Source organism: Borostomias antarcticus, assembly GCF_949987555.1.
Source record: "Borostomias antarcticus genome assembly, chromosome: 5".
In the NCBI taxonomy this organism is placed as follows: domain Eukaryota; kingdom Metazoa; phylum Chordata; class Actinopteri; order Stomiiformes; family Stomiidae; genus Borostomias; species Borostomias antarcticus.
The window spans coordinates 6615327-6632227 of NC_140238.1; the positions used below are offsets into that span (position 1 = coordinate 6615327).

Sequence of the window (16901 nt, forward strand, 5' to 3'; positions counted from 1 at the left end):
GAGCCAGGGGTGGCCCCTTTGTCTGGAGAGATGTGACCAATGGCCTGGGGGTGAGGGAGGGTAAGGGGGGGGGGTGAAATAACTTCAAAAACAGAGGCAGGTGCCACAAGAAACTTTTTTATTTTATACAAAATATGGACAGAAGCAGGTAGCATTAGGATACTTTACATAATATGGCCATTATAATGCTAACACGGACACACGCAAAAAAAAACGTCAGTGTTGTTACTCTAAATACTGCTCCAAAATACAGTTATATACAGTACCATATACATGATCTCTTTTTAAGGCACATTCTTTCACATGATTGATTGGTGTGTATTTGGACAGTCGTTTCCACCAGGTTCTGTTCATCCTAAAGCACCATGTGTCCAGCGGACACCGGGGCGGTTCCAGTTGAGTTCCAGATGTAGTACTCTGAGGATACGAGTTCACGAGCTGCAGGGAGGAGGAGAGAGAGGACATTTTGTGGGTGTTTACTTCCTGTGGATATGCATTTGCACTGCCAGCATTAGAAACCAAACCCGGGTATCATCTGACACTCACACGTTACGATGCGAGGTTTGGCGGAGGAATAGACTTGCACCGAGTGCTGGTCCACACAGCATCCAGACAGGGTCAGGTCTGGCACGCGGAAATACAGCTGCGAAACACGGATGAGTTTGAGTCCATGGATGCTAGTCGGGATTTATGAGATAATGTACTGCGAATAGAAACATTTACTTACTTTGATGTAGGCTGTAAGTTCTGTGCAGAGCGGGTCTGTGGGTCCAGGCTGCTGCCCCGTAAAACTCACACTGCCCTCAAGCGTCACCTCGCGGGACTTGGGAAACCTCTGGCCTACACGGAGGAGAGAGGGAAGATTCCATACGCAGGGGATGGCAAAAAACATAGTAGGCTAATGCCATATGCAGAGGATGTACAGTTGAGATGAATTATACAAGGGGGCGTCTTGTAGCGGGGACTTACCGAGGACCCAGACCAGCAGGTTCTTCTCCTTGGACACCTCGAGCTGTCCTGAGCTCACCTTCACATCCACAGCACCCATCTGTTCCCTGCACAGAGACACAGACAATAAGCAGAGGTGTGAAAGACAGTAACTACTTTAGACTCATTAACGAGTTTCTCCTATGCTTACGGTGCTTTGTTATATGATTCACTTAAATATATTAGAGACTACAGGGATAGCTAACATGTAGGCAACTTCTCTGTAACTATTTGTGCACTCTACTGTTAGTCATGTCTCTCTTATGAAGTATTTAGCCCAAGTTTACTGCTCTGTATATGTTCTTAGCCAATAGACAAACATTTTCCAGGAGCTTGCTCAATCGTCTCGTTGAGAGAGGTCAGGGAAGAATTTTTACAGCTCCCTTTTCTGGCCCCCGGGTGAAACTGTTTTTTTGCTTCCCTCTGGAATATGTAGGGACAGGACCTATGCCCACCCCCCCACCCCCCAATTCTCTCTGTAAAGCGCATTGTGTTGCCTCTGTGTATGAAATGCGCTATACAAATAGTGTGATTTGATTTGATCCTATGGTGAGTAGGGCTGCACAATTAATCGTGAATTAAGCATAATCCCAATTATGACCTCTGCAAATAACTAATCGCAAAAGGCTGCAATTAATAATTCTGTTTTGCATTGAGTGTGCTGAGAGCACGTAGACAAATCGTGGGCGTTTATGCTGTCTGGCTAATCACATGTTCCCCGATTTTTTTTTTACATACGTATATGAAGGTGGCACCACAGAAAATGTATTCAAAATATGAAATACTAATCGCACTTAATAATCACAGTTACAATATCAAGCAAATAATTGCAATTTTGTTGGGGTCATAATCGTGCAGCCCTAATGATGAGGGCCATGCCAACATGATCTACAGTACTGTTATGCGCTGTATCTAGTGTACATCATCTTCACATACCTGTTGAAGAATGGAAGATGTGCCTCACAGTACTCAAAGCTGTTCTTCACGCTCTCGTGAAGTTTCAGGCTGACGGTCAATCGCAGCTGGCTCTCCTCCCCCTTCAGCTGATAGGAGCCTTGGATGGGTGGCACAGGGACCTGGGGGAAACACCCGACCTTCCTGTCTGTCAGACCTCAAGACAGTAATGCGTGTGGAAGGTCCCCCGGATTTCTCGCTATGAGTGATTTATGTTCTAGATCTTCTGCCTCTACTGTACCTGTGATGTGTAGCTGCACAGTCTGAAGGGCTCCAGGGGAGGGGAGAAGGGGATCTTGTAAGGGCCGGAGAAGGCTGAGCCGTCACAGCCTTCCACACTGCTGGCTGTCAGGATACTGGCGTCCAGTGAGGTCACGCAGGGGTGAACCAGGATATCCTGCAGCGGGGAGCCGTTGGGTGGCAGCGTGAGAGTGACCGTCACGTTGGGCAGGACCCCCTCCACTTCACACTAAGGCGGGACAAACACACAGCACAAAGAGGTTAGGTTAGGTTTTTTTCCGTCAGTTGCAGTTGTTCTTCCACGCCCATGTCCTTGCTTACCTTACAGGTCACTGTGCCATAGACGTCCCAAAGGTCCTGCCTGCTTCGGTTCCCATACTGCATGGAGCGCACCATCTCCTTCAGTTCTACATTCACCATGACCTTGCCACGGTGCAGCCCTGTCTTCCAGGCAGGCTGCTTCTGGGACCCGGCGGGAACAGGCACCACTGGAGCAGGTGAGGGGCCCTGCTGAGGCATGCCCAGGGGGGTCCCCAGGGGGCAGACTTGCAACAGGGCCGAGGGCAGCATGGCCAGGCGAGAGGCCAGCCCATCGCTGTCAGGCTTACCCCCAGAGCCACAGAGGAAGGTCTGTAGGCCTGCTAGCAGAGTGAGGCCCTGGGAGACAGAGAACAGGCTGGACAGAGGGGGTCGGGGCTCAGCGGGGGCGTCCACCAAGGGCAGGCAGGCTAGGATCAGAGGCCCCTGGGCGATGGTCAACACCGGCCAGAGGGCCCCTCCACCCGGGCCCTCCACGTGGAGCTCCAGGCCAGGTGAGCGCTGGCGGTGGACGCAGTCGTCCCGCTGAGCCACGTAGGATTTGTCGGGATCAGCCAGCCCCAGCTCAGTGAGTAAGAGCTGGAGCACAGTGGCATCCTCGGGGACAGACACATGCAGGAAGCCGGCCAGAGACTTAGCACGCTGTTCTACTGTTGGGAACCGCCTGTTTGAAGAATAAGCACAAGTGCAAGACTGAAAGATTAATGACAGGCATTCTGACAATAAATACATATGAAAATAATGCCTTGCTGACCATATCGGATGTTGTTGCGTTTATTGCCATACAATGTTTAGTAAGATGAAGACAGGTGTCTAGACATCTCAATGAAATAACAAACCTTGAAAAACGAACTGTCTGAGATTCTCCCCTCTCGTGGGATATAATCCATAATGCTCGCACACTCATTTGGCCAGCAACACTCAACTGTCATCAGAAGGAACTGAATGATAAATTGCAGGTTGATAAATATGGACAAAACTGTAAAGACGACGGTTTCATCGCTTTTTGTAGCTATAACTTACTTCCTACCTTTGCGGTCATGTGACTGCAACGACCAATCAGGAGACGTGTACGCATGCGTAGCTCAGCATAGGTCCACTCGTTTTATCATCGTTTTACTCAGCCTGTCTTGGTCAAGCCCCGCCAACCCGTCAGAGGCCGTGCGCTTTGAAATCCGTCAACGGCATTCGGTGTACCGTGGGGCGGGTCGTGATTTCAAACAATGTACGTATTTGCAAGCAGCTATCCCCACCCTTCTCGCCATACAGGAAGCCTTGAAACAGTTAGCTAGCAAGCTAGCTAGCTGTCAACAAAGGACAGAGCTGTCAAAATTCAGCTGATCCGGCTGTCGGCTGTCATATCGACTCATCTCGTCTTTGACTGAATTGCAATTATTTGATTGCAGGCGAAGATCAAATATGGCAACAACTGCTCAACTTTTCGAGGTAAATGGGTGTGTGACTGATACGCTTTGGCTTGGTGTAGCTAGCGCATATTGTCGTTAGCTAGCTAGGGACGTAACTTAGCTTGCTAGAGTTTAGCTGGACGGGAAAGCTAGTCGTGGACAGTGACGTTAGCTTGTAGATTATTACCAGGAACAGCGGCACGTCTTGTTTGAGCCATTTGTTGTTGTAAGTTAGCCAGCAAATGTTTAGCTAAGTACTAAGTAGATAGCTAGCTAACTTGCTAAGTAAGTGATAGTTAGCATTGGCTACAGCTAAGGTTAAGTAGAATTACTGTAGTGCTAGTTAGACTAGCTAGCAGATCATCTAGCTAGTGCTAATCGTTAGCTATTTTACAATCAAATAAGATAGCTATCTTTAAATGACTGCCATATAATTTGCTAGTTTAGCTGGACGTATCATTACCAAGTCTCGGAGGTTTGTCAGCTATTAAGGTGATGGTATTTGGTAGAATACAGGTTCATGGCTGATAACTAACCGTTACACCTTTTCCCCATAAGAATGTGGAATAGCAACAGTGTTATTCACTGTCCTCGTTTGACCCACAGGAGCCGTTTGATGCAGATGAGTATATTGAGAGGTTGGCCTGGAGAACCCCAGGAGGAGGTTCCAAGGGGGGAGCTGAGGCCTTTGATCCCAAAAGGTAAAGGGATTTATTGACTGTCAGCTAGACTAATTTTGAGTTTACTTGTGGAAGTTATTGTGACTTTACTCCCCTCTCTAAACCCTAAACTGAACCCTGATATCCTGAAGACCAACCCAGTCTGATGGAAACTCTTGGAAAAAATACTTTCCAACTTTTTCTGGAAAAAATACTTTTCAACTCAATAACTTTGACATTTTCACTCTCCTTTTTCAAAGCTAAATTTGATCGGATTTTATCAACAGCCGTTCAATTAGACTTTTCCAAAATCTTGCCCAGAACATAAAAAAATAACAAAGTGTTGCAAAGATGTCCAGCGTTATCTTCTGCGCTCTCAAAGCCCTCGCTCCAGTCTTATTGCATGCTCTGTTTGAAGCCTGTTGAAACGGAGTAAGAGGTGGTGCATCTTCCCCCCCTGTTACTGGCAGGGGGAATGAGAGCCTGCGAGTGTTTGGGAGGGATGGGAGATGGCCTTAAGCTGTTGCCAGCACCAGGGGAATTAATCAAGAGATTATATACTCATCAGTTTGAGACGTTTCCTCCTCAGAGTATGTGAAATGTGGTGCTGACTTAGAACATTTGCTCCGCAGTCCTGATGGCACTTAAAACGCAGCTGACGAAGCTTCCAGGTTGAGAGCTTCTTAAATCTGGGGACCCGGGAATTAAGCACCCAGCACTGTGTATGTCCATTAGCTGTGAGGGTAAGGTTAGTGGGACAGATTTAACCCTGCGTCCCCAGTTATCCAAACAGTGTTTTCACATAAACCAGTCATATGCTGTGTGGGCCCCTTCTGTAGACCCAATGAGCACTTCAGAGTCTAATGAAATCTTGGCAATAACCCCCCCCTCCCCCCTTCCTGCAGGCTGCTGGAGGAGTTTGAGAACCACATAGAGGAGCTTAAGCAGCTGGATGAGAAGATCCAGCGTCGGGTGGAGAAGCTGGAGCACCAGTGTCATCGTGAGGCGAAGGAGTTTGCACACAAAGTCCAGGACTTACAGAGGAGCAATCAGGTGATCTGCACGGCCCAATGTACTATCCAAAAACCACCGGCCCCAGCAAACATTTCAATCATACTCAAAATCTGATGATTGTTTAGGTAGAATTGTAATAAAAAAGTGTACTTTTTTAACGTAAAGACAAAACAAGAGTCCCCTTTCATGAATAATGATGAGTAAGTTTGGTAATCTTTCTCCATGTCCATACAGGTGGCCTTTCAGCACTTCCAGGAGTTGGACGAGCACATCAGTTATGTGGCCACCAAGGTCTGTCACCTTGGCGACCAGCTGGAGGGGGTGAACACGCCCCGGCAGAGGGCAGTGGAGGCCCAGCGCCTCATGACCTACTTCAACGAGTTCCTGGACGGCGAGCTACGCAGTGATGTCTTCAACAACCCAGAGAAGGTCAGCACACCAGGCACAGCGCACGTACCATCCACCCAAATGTGCGGTATTGTAAAGAGCACCCCCCACACACACCTCTCTCCCACTACGATGTTAAAAACTCAAATGAGTAAAGTCGCGGGATTACGAAGAAACCACCACTCCATTTTAATTAGTCAAATTGATCCTTTTAGTTGGATCCCTCAGCTAATGTTATGCTAAGGTCTGTCACTTGCTCCATGATAATACTGAGCTGTTTGACTGGCATGAATGTCAGCATGCTCACGTGGAGCCTCATTTTGTTAATTGCAAGCATATAATTTGACACTGCATGGTGCTTCTTTGGGCTAATGAGTTTATTATAGCTTAGTAACGTGAATACGCTTAAGATTACAAGTAGACTAAGCCTTGATGATACAAGTACTTGATATGAGCCGGGCAACCCCACTATCGACCCTTAAAAGTTTGCCGGTGCAGTGTTTTTAACTGGTTTTGGAGTGTTTGGGATTTTCTCAATAAATTGCTGCTAGTAGGGAACATTACCAGTGTAAGCAGGGCAGGGTGTGAGGAGGTCAATCCCAAGAGACAGGAGCCAGAGACGAGGGGGGAAACTCCGCTTCCGGAGAAGCAGGCAGGAATATCGGCCACATCCCTCTTTTTCCTGAGCATACCTCCAGACGAGGGCAGGGGGAAGGAAGAAAGCTGGGAGTGAATAGCTGAAGGGGGAAGGCTCTGCTAATCCTTCTGAAAGGGAGGGCCGGGCCGCCAGCGTGGAGACAAGTGGCGCTAAACCCTGACTGCAGGGAGACGGCTACATTACTTACATGGGATTTAGCTAATCTTAGCTGGGGGACAGATACTTAGAAAACCTTCGCCGAGCAGAAAGGCAGGATCCTCCTCACGGGAGTGGAGTAATGATGTTAGCTGAGGCAGGCAGCGGCGGGAACAAGAGGAGTTGCGGACGGCGGGCATTTCTCAGGTCTGGGGGGTTTCAGGAGGATGGGGGAGTGTGTGTGTGGGGGTGGTCTCGACAGGACCCCCTTTTCTCAGCGATATCCCCGGCCGGACAGATTATTGAAGGCGATTTAGGCTCCCGTGGGATTACAGCCCCATTCAGAGGAGGCGCTGCCAGTAGAAGAGGGTGATGTGCTGCTAAGTCAGGGCTGCTGCTGCGGATGCTCAGGTGAGCGACGCCTGCTCTCGATCAGCCCCACGGAGAACACGGGGAGGGGGGGGGGGGGGGGAGGGAGGAGGCGGAGGAGGGAGAACATGTGGAGGTGGAGGAGGGAAAGCGTGGGGAGGTGGAGGAGGGGGGAGGTGGAGAACATATGGAGGTGGATGAGTGGGGAGGTGGAGGAGGGCTGCTCTAAGATGATCATGCCCGAGGTGGAGAAGCTGCTGTTGCTGCTGCTGCCAATCTGCTCTCTGTTTGGATGCCAACTCTCACGGTCGCTCTCTCTCTCTCTCTGTCTGTCTCTTTCTCCCTTCTCTCTGCCCCCCCGCCCACCTTCCCAGATTAAGGAGGCAGCTGATATCATCCAGAAGCTCCATCTCATTGCCCAGGAGCTGCCGTTCGACAGGTGAGCATCTTCAGACCAGAAGCACTGCCGTACAGTGTCTGGTCCATGCAGTGTAATCCCATGTCAAAATGCGATGCATACTTTAGGTGTTGTTTATGTGTGAGAACATTCATACATGATTGAACACACATGCATTGAAGTCACCCACCCAAGAAAACATTCTCATCGCACTTCTAGATAAATGTGTAACCTACTCCTGGCGTGAGATAATTTCAACTCTATATCCCTGATGCATGCTTTTGTTCTTGTCCTCTGACAGGTTTGCAGATGTCAAAGCCAAAATTGCGAGTGAGTGAGCCATTTCATTCCACTTTACAAGGGCATGACTCGCCTGTTGCCGTGCAGATGGCCTACCATGCAAAAATGTGCCTCTGACCCTGTGTGTTTGTGTGTGTGTGTGTGTCTCTCTCTCTCTCTGTGACCGTGCCCAGGTAAGTACCACGACCTGGAGCGACAGCTGATCCAAGAGTTCACGGCCGCTCAGCGCAGGGGTGAGATTGGACGCATGCGGGAGGTCGCGGCGGTCCTCCTGCATTTCAAGGTGACCGAGAACCACTCCGATAACAGCGCCTGCTTTTTAACAAGCGTAGTTTCAGTGTCTCTATATCGAGAATTGGAGTGCTATGGAATGTAAATATCTACTCGCCGGGCCTGTGTCTAATTTACATTTAGGAAAAACACGCATGGAGTTTGTGGTCAGTTTTTGTCTTTGTGGGGCAGTGTGGCAGCCAGGTTTGATCGTGGCTCTTTGTCTCTTTATTTCACAGGGCTATGCACACTGTGTGGATGTCTACATCAAGCAGTGCCAGGAGGTGAGTGTGCAGTGTTAATCCATCGAAGACATCCCTGTGGGCTTCTGTAGGCTCCACAGGTCACATGGGTCAACTCTCTTGTCCCCCCGTCCAGGGTGCGTACATGAGGAGTGACGTGTTCGAGGACACCGCGCTCCTGTGCCAGAGGGTCAACAAGCAGGTGGGGGAGGTCTTCTGCAGCCCGGAGACGGTCATGGCCAAGCTCATCCAGAACATCTTCGAGAACAAATTACAGGTGTGTGTCGTTACATCTTTGTTTCAATTCCCTTCATTATCACTTACTTACGTACTTTTGCAGTTGTGGTATGTGGCGTTGGTCGTGGGCACTCATGAGGATCTTTTGTGTCCACAGGCCCACGTGAAAGACAAGCTGGACGAAACCCGCCACTCTGAACTGGAACAATACCTCAAGAACCTCTATGACCTCTACACCAGGTAACGTGTTTGCTTTGACCTTTTGACCTCTCGATCTGAACACCCCTTCTTCGCGACCCCGGGTAACCCCCCGCGGTAACTCTGCATCTCCCACTGAATTGCCCACTGACCGCAGAGTCGCTGCCCATCTTTCGCCACAGGCTCAAAATTCATCTCTTCAAGAAGTACTACGACGATCCTCCCTCTTAAGCACCTATTGTATTTTTAGTTTGCTATTCTTTCACTTTGCTTTCAGCGCTAGATTATGCTCTTAGTCACTTGTTTTAGAAAGGAGATGCACATGTGAGCTCTGGCAAGTAGTAGTACATTGGCTTTTCCTACGTTAAATGCAATTATTTTAAGTCGCTTTGGATAAAAGCGTCTGCTAAATGACTGTAATGTAATGTAATCTCCAGGACCACGGCCTTGGCAACCAAGCTGACAGAGTTCAACCTGGGATCGGACAAGCACACCTTCCTGTCCAAGCTGATCAAGAACATCTTCTCGTCCTACCTGGAGAGCTACATCGACATGGAGAGAGAGTACCTGCGCAACCGCAGCACCATGATCCTGCAGCGGTACTACGACTCCAAGAACCACCAGAAACGCCTCCTGGGCACCGGCAGGTAAAGCCTAGCCACGCCCACTTCCTGGTCTGCCTTCCCTCTCTGAACCTTGTACCCCCCCCCCCCCCCCACACACACACACACCCCAATACCGGCTGGGTTGATCAGAAGGACTTGAAAAGAATTGGCCCCAAGATGCAAACCGATAACCCTCTGCTCACCCAGTGCTCCTCCTGGCTCAACAAGGTTCATGTCTTTGTCTGTTAGCTCTGTGGTTGTCTGTTAGCTCCGTGGTAGACTCACAAGTCAGTCTCTAAACACCGCGCTCAACTAGAGACATGGGTGGATGGAAATAATTTGGGAGATTGAAAAAAAACCCTGCATTGCAGAACCAATCCAAAGTCTCTAGGGCGGTCCTTCCTAATGGAGCGGTGAATGGTTTATTTTGTTTTGATTCTCAACTCCAGTTTGTTTGGAGGACATAATTTCCAGTAAGGCGGGCCCTTCACCCTATTGGAGATGTAGGCAGTGGCTCTGATTCGTAGCATTGGTTTTTGTCGCTGCTCTGGCGACGATTTTCAACGGAGATGTCTCCAGACTTTTGGAGGCAGAGACCTCTAAAGTCTGGTGTTGCGAGACTAGTTCCATGGTACTGTACCATCCCTGTTCTGAGACTAGTTCCATGGTACTGTACCATCCCTGTTCTGAGACTAGTTCCATGGTACTATACCATCCCTGTTCTGAGACTAGTTCCATGGTACTGTACCATCCCTGTTCTGAGACTAGTTCCATGGTACTGTACCATCCCTGTTCTGAGACTAGTTCCATGGTACTGTACCATCCCTGTTCTGAGACTAGTTCCATGGTACTGTACCATCCCTGTTCTGAGACTAGTTCCATGGTACTATACCATCCCTGTTCTGAGACTAGTTCCATGGTACTGTACCATCCCTGTTCTGAGACTAGTTCCATGGTACTGTACCATCCCTGTTCTGAGACTAGTTCCATGGTACTGTACCATCCCTGTTCCGTCTCCTCCAGCATCCAGGAGCTGAAGGAACGGATCCGCCAGCGCACCAACCTGCCCCTGGGCCCCAGCATCGACACCCACGGGGAGACCTTCCTGTCCCAGGAGGTGGTGGTCAACCTGCTGCAGGAGACGCGCCACGCCTTCGAGAGGTGCAACAGGGTGAGGCCGGCGTACACCGCCCTCTACAGGAGGGAGTATATAGAGCATACTGTGGTTTTATGATTATAGTCTGTATTGAGTTACAATTTTTCAATTCAATTCAAATTCAAAATTTACAAATTGTTCATCTGTGTTGCCAGAACATTTGGGACATTACATGTATATAGATAATAGAAATAATAATAAGCAATAGTAATTAACAGTAAAGATTTGCACAGTAAATGAACATTAACACAGTAACACAACTGTGTGTGTGTGTGTGTGTGTGTGTGTGTGTGTGTGTGTGTGTGTGTGTGAGAAAATATGTGTGTGCTGTGTGTGTGTTTGAGAGAAAATATATGTGTGTGTGTAGGTCACTCACTGTCCCTCAGGTTGTGGCATGCTGATACATATTGGGCAGCCATACATGCCCTGTCTCTTTCTCCTAGCAGTATTTTTAGTTTTGAGAGGTCATTAAGCTCTTTGAAGTCTGGAATTACATAGTTGAACTTGTTAAAAGTAGATGTTCCTTATTTCCTTGAATGTATAACAGTGTAGGAGGAAGTGCAACTCTGTCTCTACCTCACCTGTCGAACAGTGTCTCTACCTCACCTGTCAAACAGTGTCTCTACCTCACCTGTCAAACAGTGTCTCTACCTCACCTGTCGAGCAGTGTCTCTACCTCACCTATCGAACAGTGTCTCTACCTCACCTGTCGAACAGTGTCTCTACCTCACCTGTCGAACAGTGTCTATACCTCACCTGTCGAACAGTGAATCTACCTCACCTGTCGAACAGTGTCTCGACCTCACCTGTCGAACAGTGTCTCGACCTCACCTGTCGAACAGTGTCACTACCTCACCTGTCGAACAGTGTCTCTACCTCACCTGTCGAAGTGTCTCTACCTCACCTGTCGAACGGTGGCCACAGACTCTTTTCTTTGTCGGTAGACAGGACTATTTGTGTCGTCCTCTCGCTATGGCTGGACTGTGGTCACTCACTCTGTATTTGGTCAGGATCTGTCTCTGCTTTTACAAGATTGAACTGTGGTGTGATGTTGACCATCCTGTCTTGTGGTTGACCGCATCCCGTCTTGTGGTCCAGTTGTCAGACCCCTCTGATCTGCCCAAGAACGCCTTCTCCATCTTCCTGCTTCTGGTGGAGCACCTGTGTGTGGACCACATCGACTACGCGCTGGAGATAGGCCTCTCAGGTACAGTATGTTCCTGTCTCACCCTTCAACGCTGACGGTCTCATTAGTCCTACTGGAGGATGTCACGCAGCCTCTAAAGACTGTATGTTTGAGCTGCTTTTAAATTTGAGTTTAAAAAATAAAATAAAAAAACGTCTCCCTCTCTCCCCCCTCACCAGCCATCCCCTCACCCGATGCCAAGAACGCCAACCTGTATTTCCTGGATGTGGTTCAGCAGGCCAACACCATCTTCCACCTGTTTGACAAGCAGTTCAACGACCACCTGATGCCCCTGATCAGGTGAGCACGACCGCGAACTTCCAACTGTCCTCACCCTTCGTGTTAGTGTACTGAACACCGCTTTCTTAGGTACTCTTAAGACTAGCAGCTCCATACCAAGTAAGATAATAGCGTTCTCTGACCCTGCTTGGACAAACTCTCTCCACCAGCTCCTCTCCCAAACTGACAGAGTGCCTGCACAAGAAGAAAGAGGTGATTGAGCAGATGGAAGTGAAACTGGACACGGGGATCGACAGGTTAGTACGTCAGACAGCCTCGTATTCGGTACCAACTACAGTACGAGTGTCTACCTGTCGATACCAGTACGCTCGGGTAAGAAGCCCGACCCAATGGCGGCGCGCTCTTGTCTTCCCTCTGCAGGACGTTGAACTGCATGGTGGGCCAGATGAAGCACATCCTGGCTACGGAGCAGAAGAAGACAGACTTCAAGCCCGAGGATGAGAACAACGTCATGATCCAGTACACAGCGGTGAGACACCCGCCTGGCCTCCAGCCAACATGCAAGCACACCCCACCACCCGGCACTCGGGGATATGATGTGTTCGGTCTCACTATTGACTATTGATCTTTGGAGACTGAAATCTGTTTCATACGAGATGCACCACTTAAAGGTGCAGTATGCGGTTTGGCTCAGAAGCACTGTATGTTATATTTTTTGCAATTCTCATTACCTCCTGACAGCAATCAATAAATAAAGTGCTCTGACACTAAAATGAAATAAATCTGTAATCTGTGGAAGTCGCAGGACTATAATGGGTGCGTCCAATCCTTTTGAGTTGCCAACTTGAAATGATTGGATGACTTACCTGCTTCTCAACCTACCTACCTGCCTAGCGAGTGTCATTTGTTTTAACAGATTAGCACACATTTCGAAAAACATGTTTTCGCTTTGTCATTATGGGCTATTTTTTAGAGAAATCTGAGACATGTAAAATTAATTGTAGAATAAGTGTGTAACGTAATAAAACACAGAGAAGGTGAAAGTGCAGACTTTCCTGCTGGACTGTATCTATTGGTATTCACTTTGGGGTCTCAACCCCCTCCCTGCCCCCCAGGCGTGCCTCAAGGTGTGCGCCTACGTGAGCAAGCAGGTGGAGCGGGTGCGCAAGTCCATGGACGGGAAGAACGTGGACACGGTGCTGACGGAGCTGGGCGTGCGCTTCCACCGCCTCGTCCACGAGCACCTGCAGCAGTACAGCTACAGCTCCATGGGGGGCATGCTGGCCATCTGCGACGTGGCCGAGTACCGACGCTGTGCCAAGGAATTCCGGGTGAGAGTCACAAGCGGGGGGGTTACAAGCGGGGGGGTTGTTGGACAGGGGCATAGAGACACAGGTTGTGGAGTCAGATTGTAGTGTTGTGGAGTTGGTCTAGAGCTTGAAGTACTAACGGCCCAGCCTGGTTTATTTCCAAGGTCTATTCCCTTGTAATTGTCCTACAGTACAGTGCAATGTTTATCTGACTCTCTCTCTCTTTCTCTGTCTGTCTGCCTGTCTGTCTCCGTTTGTCACTGTGTCCGTCCATCTGTCTGTCTGTCCTCCAGGTCCCTCTGGTCCTGCAGCTCTTCGACACCCTCCACGCCCTGTGTAACCTCCTGGTGGTCGCCCCCGACAACCTCAAACAGGTGTGCTCCGGGGAGCAGCTGACCAACCTGGACAGGAACCTGCTGCACGCCTTCGTCCAGCTCCGAGTGGACTACCGCTCCGCCAAAATGGGACGCCACTTCAGCTAATGTCCCAGAGAGAGAGAGAGAGAGAGAGAGAGAGACCGACACCGTTTCAGATAATAGTACACGTTCCGTCCAATCACGCAGTCACCTATTGCTTTTAGAAGGCCCACCTGGGAGATCCCTGCTCCCTGCTGCGGAGCGCGCACCTTCCAGATCGGACTGGACCGGATCGACCCGGAGTCCATCTGTGGAAGCTTGCTTTGCCCATCTTAGAGAGGCCGAGCCCATTCCATCTGCACTGGGGAACACTTGCATTTCTACCCTTGATTTCTGCACCGCGATGTCCAAACATGTATCGGACTGAGCCCTCTCGTTTTTTTAAATTACTAATACACCATGCCGCTGTAGATTTCCACATAGGCCTATTACCCATAAACAGACATTGAGTTGTTTTTTTGTTTTTTTTGAATGTGCCAAATATATAAATATATTCTGTGGCTGCACTTGTGCACAGGAACAACTGTGAAGCTGCTATAGAGGATGTGTGGACTGTTTAAAGGCCCGGGGCAGAACTGGGCTGTGTGCTGGAAACTAATCCCCCCCCCCCCCCCAACACAGATCTCCCAGACAGACCTGCTAGAGCTGTGTCTGTTTGGCCCGAGAGAGACACATGACCACCTCCCTGACCCCTGGCCTTTGACCCTGGACAGGGGTGAGAGGGTCGAGACCCCCAGAGCTGGGGTCCAGGCTGTAAGCAGGTCTGGGAACGTCTCGGAGGGAGGCTTGGGTGGTCGGCGGCTGGCTGAGATGGCGGGTGCCGTAGGTCAGTGAGTTGTGTGTCACTGTAATTGCACAGATCAACACCTGCTCATCCAGCGGGGGTTAACACTACACGGTTGCCATTGTTGACTGGATCAGCGATGTTCTCTGGGTCAGGGGCTCTTTGAAATGTCGGTCCTCGCCGCTTAGGAGGTTGAGTGGGCTTCACAGGGCTAATGGCAGGTTCAAGATCACCATGTCTCTCTGTGGTGGTCGTGGGCTGTCCGTGTCTGCTCGACCATACCCGAAAGTCTCTTATGCTAACTGTCCCAAGTGCACCGCTGTGTACCTTAATCGGTGACTCAATTAAAAAAATATGTTGTGTTTTATCATCGTCCCTTTTCTTATTACCACGACCCACCTGCATGTCACATGACATTAAAGTGATCAAATTACAGTGAGACGCCCAGTTGGTTGTAACAAAACGTCATTTTGTGTGAGAGTGAACGTGCACGTATCAGGGAATCTGTTCAGGCTTGTCTGGGGGAATTTCTAGCTCCCAGAGTAAAGTTAAGTCTCCAGACATTGGGAACAGAATAGGGAGGGATTAGATTATCTACTGGTTCATGAAATGTGTGCGGCAGTCATGGGCCGGGGAGACAGGGCAAGATAGAGATGGCTGAGAGCTCAGTTCCAGCTCCAGCTGGCTAACGTTGTGTAGTAGGTACACAGGGCGCTGAGCAAAGTCAAACAACATAATTAATTAGGCTAATATTAATATTATCAATGCCGCGGAAATTCAATTCTCTCCGCCCTAATCACGACTGGATAGCTTGTAAAAATTATTTTGTTAGGCCCTGACGCAAACACTGGGGCCTTTCCAAACATTTGAAAACTATTTGTTTTCGAGGCGATTAATGCGCCCGGCGTAGGGAGGGGTGGGCCCGGGCCAGAGACGATAACTGGAGTGGAGAAGGAGGTAGAGGCTGTGCCCGCCCCCGGGGATGCCCGGCCTGGGCAGACGGGAGGGGCCAGAGACGGGGGTGTTTGGAGGGGGGTGTTTGAGCAGGTGGAGGGGATTAGTAACTCTGTCAATACTGGAGATCTGGATAAGACTGGGCGCTCGCTCGTACTCACCAGGCGGCACAGTTTGAGCAGCTCCTGCATAGACACACACTCAGACACATGTAGACACACACGGACACAAAGGTGGCCCGTACTTTGTCACTTTGTCGAGCTCTGAAAGAGAACGAGAGAGGTTTGAAGAACTTACTCTCTTGACTTTTGAAAGGTTAAAAGGCACACGCTTGCAGGTGGTTAAAACAATGGACATGATTGTCTCAACCAATCACAGAACACCTGTTTTAAAGGGGGGCTGACACCCACCCGGCACCTAGAAACACCTGCTTAGCTTACAGTGGCATTTCTCTTAAAGAAGGCACATTCTCAACCATCTGACCACCATTATCATTGTCTACCCAGGTCAGGCTCCGTTCCATCATTCATCCGCTGCTCTTGTTCCTCCCCCTGTCCTCCTGCTGCCCTCCTCCACTCAGAAGACACAGCCACCAACCCTCCGTTTGTCCACTCCAGTCTCCCAAACCCTGCTAGTCCTCCAGCATATCCCACAAATCCCTGCTTTCAGCGCATCCCTCTCCTCGATACGGACTGGCCCTCCCTCTGCCTCCTGGAGCACTGACAATAAAGCTTTACCGCAGTCAATCCATGTCAACAACAGCTTTGCTTAAATCCTGCTAAACACGTTTAAGCTAAATCTTCACCTAATGATGCATAGTGATTAGCACTTGCTCTTTAGTCTGCCGGCGGCTTGTATCCAGTTCACCGTCGCCGTATATCCCCCGCCATCCGAGAGATGATGACTCAGGTGGAGGAGTTGTAGGCCTGCATGGCAGCCCAGGAGGCTGCGAAGGTATTAAGGACTCCCCCTCCCTCCCCCCTCTTGAAATTAGTCACCAAGTAATTAGCGATCACGTTACAGAGAGCTTTGTATTCGTACAACACACCTCGACTACGGCTCCTTCTGCATGGGAATCAGATTAGCCATACCTGAGCCAAGCACAGGTAAAAAGAAAAAAAGGGTTCAAAGGTAGGCCTATGACACACGTGAAGCAACAGTTCAGCAGGTCGACAGTTCAGTTTAAGTCCCACAGGCGTGACACACGAAATGGATCCTACCCAGGTAACACATACAACATACTTATAAACACATACAACATACTTACAAGAGGCATATTAAGTAGCCTGCCACTATGACTGGCATTTGCAAACAAGGATGTTTTTTTGAGGCAGAGAATGGGATCTCCATATGCTAGTGGGCCCTTCCGGCGCCCGGCCTCCAAGATGCGACTCCGTGAGAGGTTCTGCTGAAGAGTCCAGGGACGGGAACGGCGCCAGGCCCTCTGATGTGATGCAGATGCTGCCCCGGCCTTGACCC

At 49.6% G+C, this 16901-nt stretch overlaps 2 protein-coding genes across 2 annotated transcripts; one reads left to right on the forward strand and one right to left on the reverse strand.

Annotated features, from left to right (window-relative positions):
- Nucleotides 1-235: 235 nt before the first annotated feature.
- Nucleotides 236-3465, reverse strand: ap5m1 (adaptor related protein complex 5 subunit mu 1). The gene is made up of 8 exons (XM_084438092.1): nt 3339-3465; nt 2503-3163; nt 2183-2410; nt 1924-2063; nt 970-1055; nt 728-840; nt 547-643; nt 236-438 (listed from the first exon to the last, which is right to left on the reverse strand). The coding sequence occupies exons 1-8, from the start codon at nt 3404-3406 to the stop codon at nt 356-358; spliced, it is 1476 nt and encodes a 491-aa protein (XP_084294218.1). The 5' UTR covers nt 3407-3465; the 3' UTR covers nt 236-355.
- A 329-nt stretch (nt 3466-3794) lies between these two features.
- exoc5 (exocyst complex component 5) lies at nt 3795-14782 on the forward strand. The gene is made up of 18 exons (XM_084437923.1): nt 3795-3945; nt 4512-4606; nt 5470-5617; nt 5813-6007; nt 7502-7566; nt 7826-7854; nt 7998-8107; nt 8334-8378; nt 8473-8613; nt 8731-8813; nt 9209-9418; nt 10400-10547; nt 11631-11739; nt 11898-12018; nt 12168-12254; nt 12379-12487; nt 13074-13289; nt 13562-14782. The coding sequence occupies exons 1-18, from the start codon at nt 3919-3921 to the stop codon at nt 13748-13750; spliced, it is 2127 nt and encodes a 708-aa protein (XP_084294049.1). The 5' UTR covers nt 3795-3918; the 3' UTR covers nt 13751-14782.
- The last annotated feature ends 2119 nt before the right edge of the window (nt 14783-16901 follow it).

What these genes read in the sequence shown, in the direction of transcription:
- ap5m1 (XM_084438092.1), bottom strand. Translation starts at nt 3,406, where the DNA reads ATGAGTGTGCGAGCATTATGGATTATATCCCACGAGAGGGGAGAATCT. An exon ending in TGTGCAGCTACACATCACAG is followed by an intron (nt 2,064 to 2,182) that starts GTACAGTAGAGG and finishes TGTTTCCCCCAG; the next exon opens with GTCCCTGTGCCACCCATCCA. An exon ending in CATCTTCCATTCTTCAACAG is followed by an intron (nt 1,056 to 1,923) that starts GTATGTGAAGAT and finishes GTCTCTGTGCAG; the next exon opens with GGAACAGATGGGTGCTGTGG.
- exoc5 (XM_084437923.1), top strand. Translation starts at nt 3,919, where the DNA reads ATGGCAACAACTGCTCAACTTTTCGAG. An exon ending in CCTTCGAGAGGTGCAACAGG is followed by an intron (nt 10,548 to 11,630) that starts GTGAGGCCGGCG and finishes CTTGTGGTCCAG; the next exon opens with TTGTCAGACCCCTCTGATCT. An exon ending in CTGGACACGGGGATCGACAG is followed by an intron (nt 12,255 to 12,378) that starts GTTAGTACGTCA and finishes TTCCCTCTGCAG; the next exon opens with GACGTTGAACTGCATGGTGG.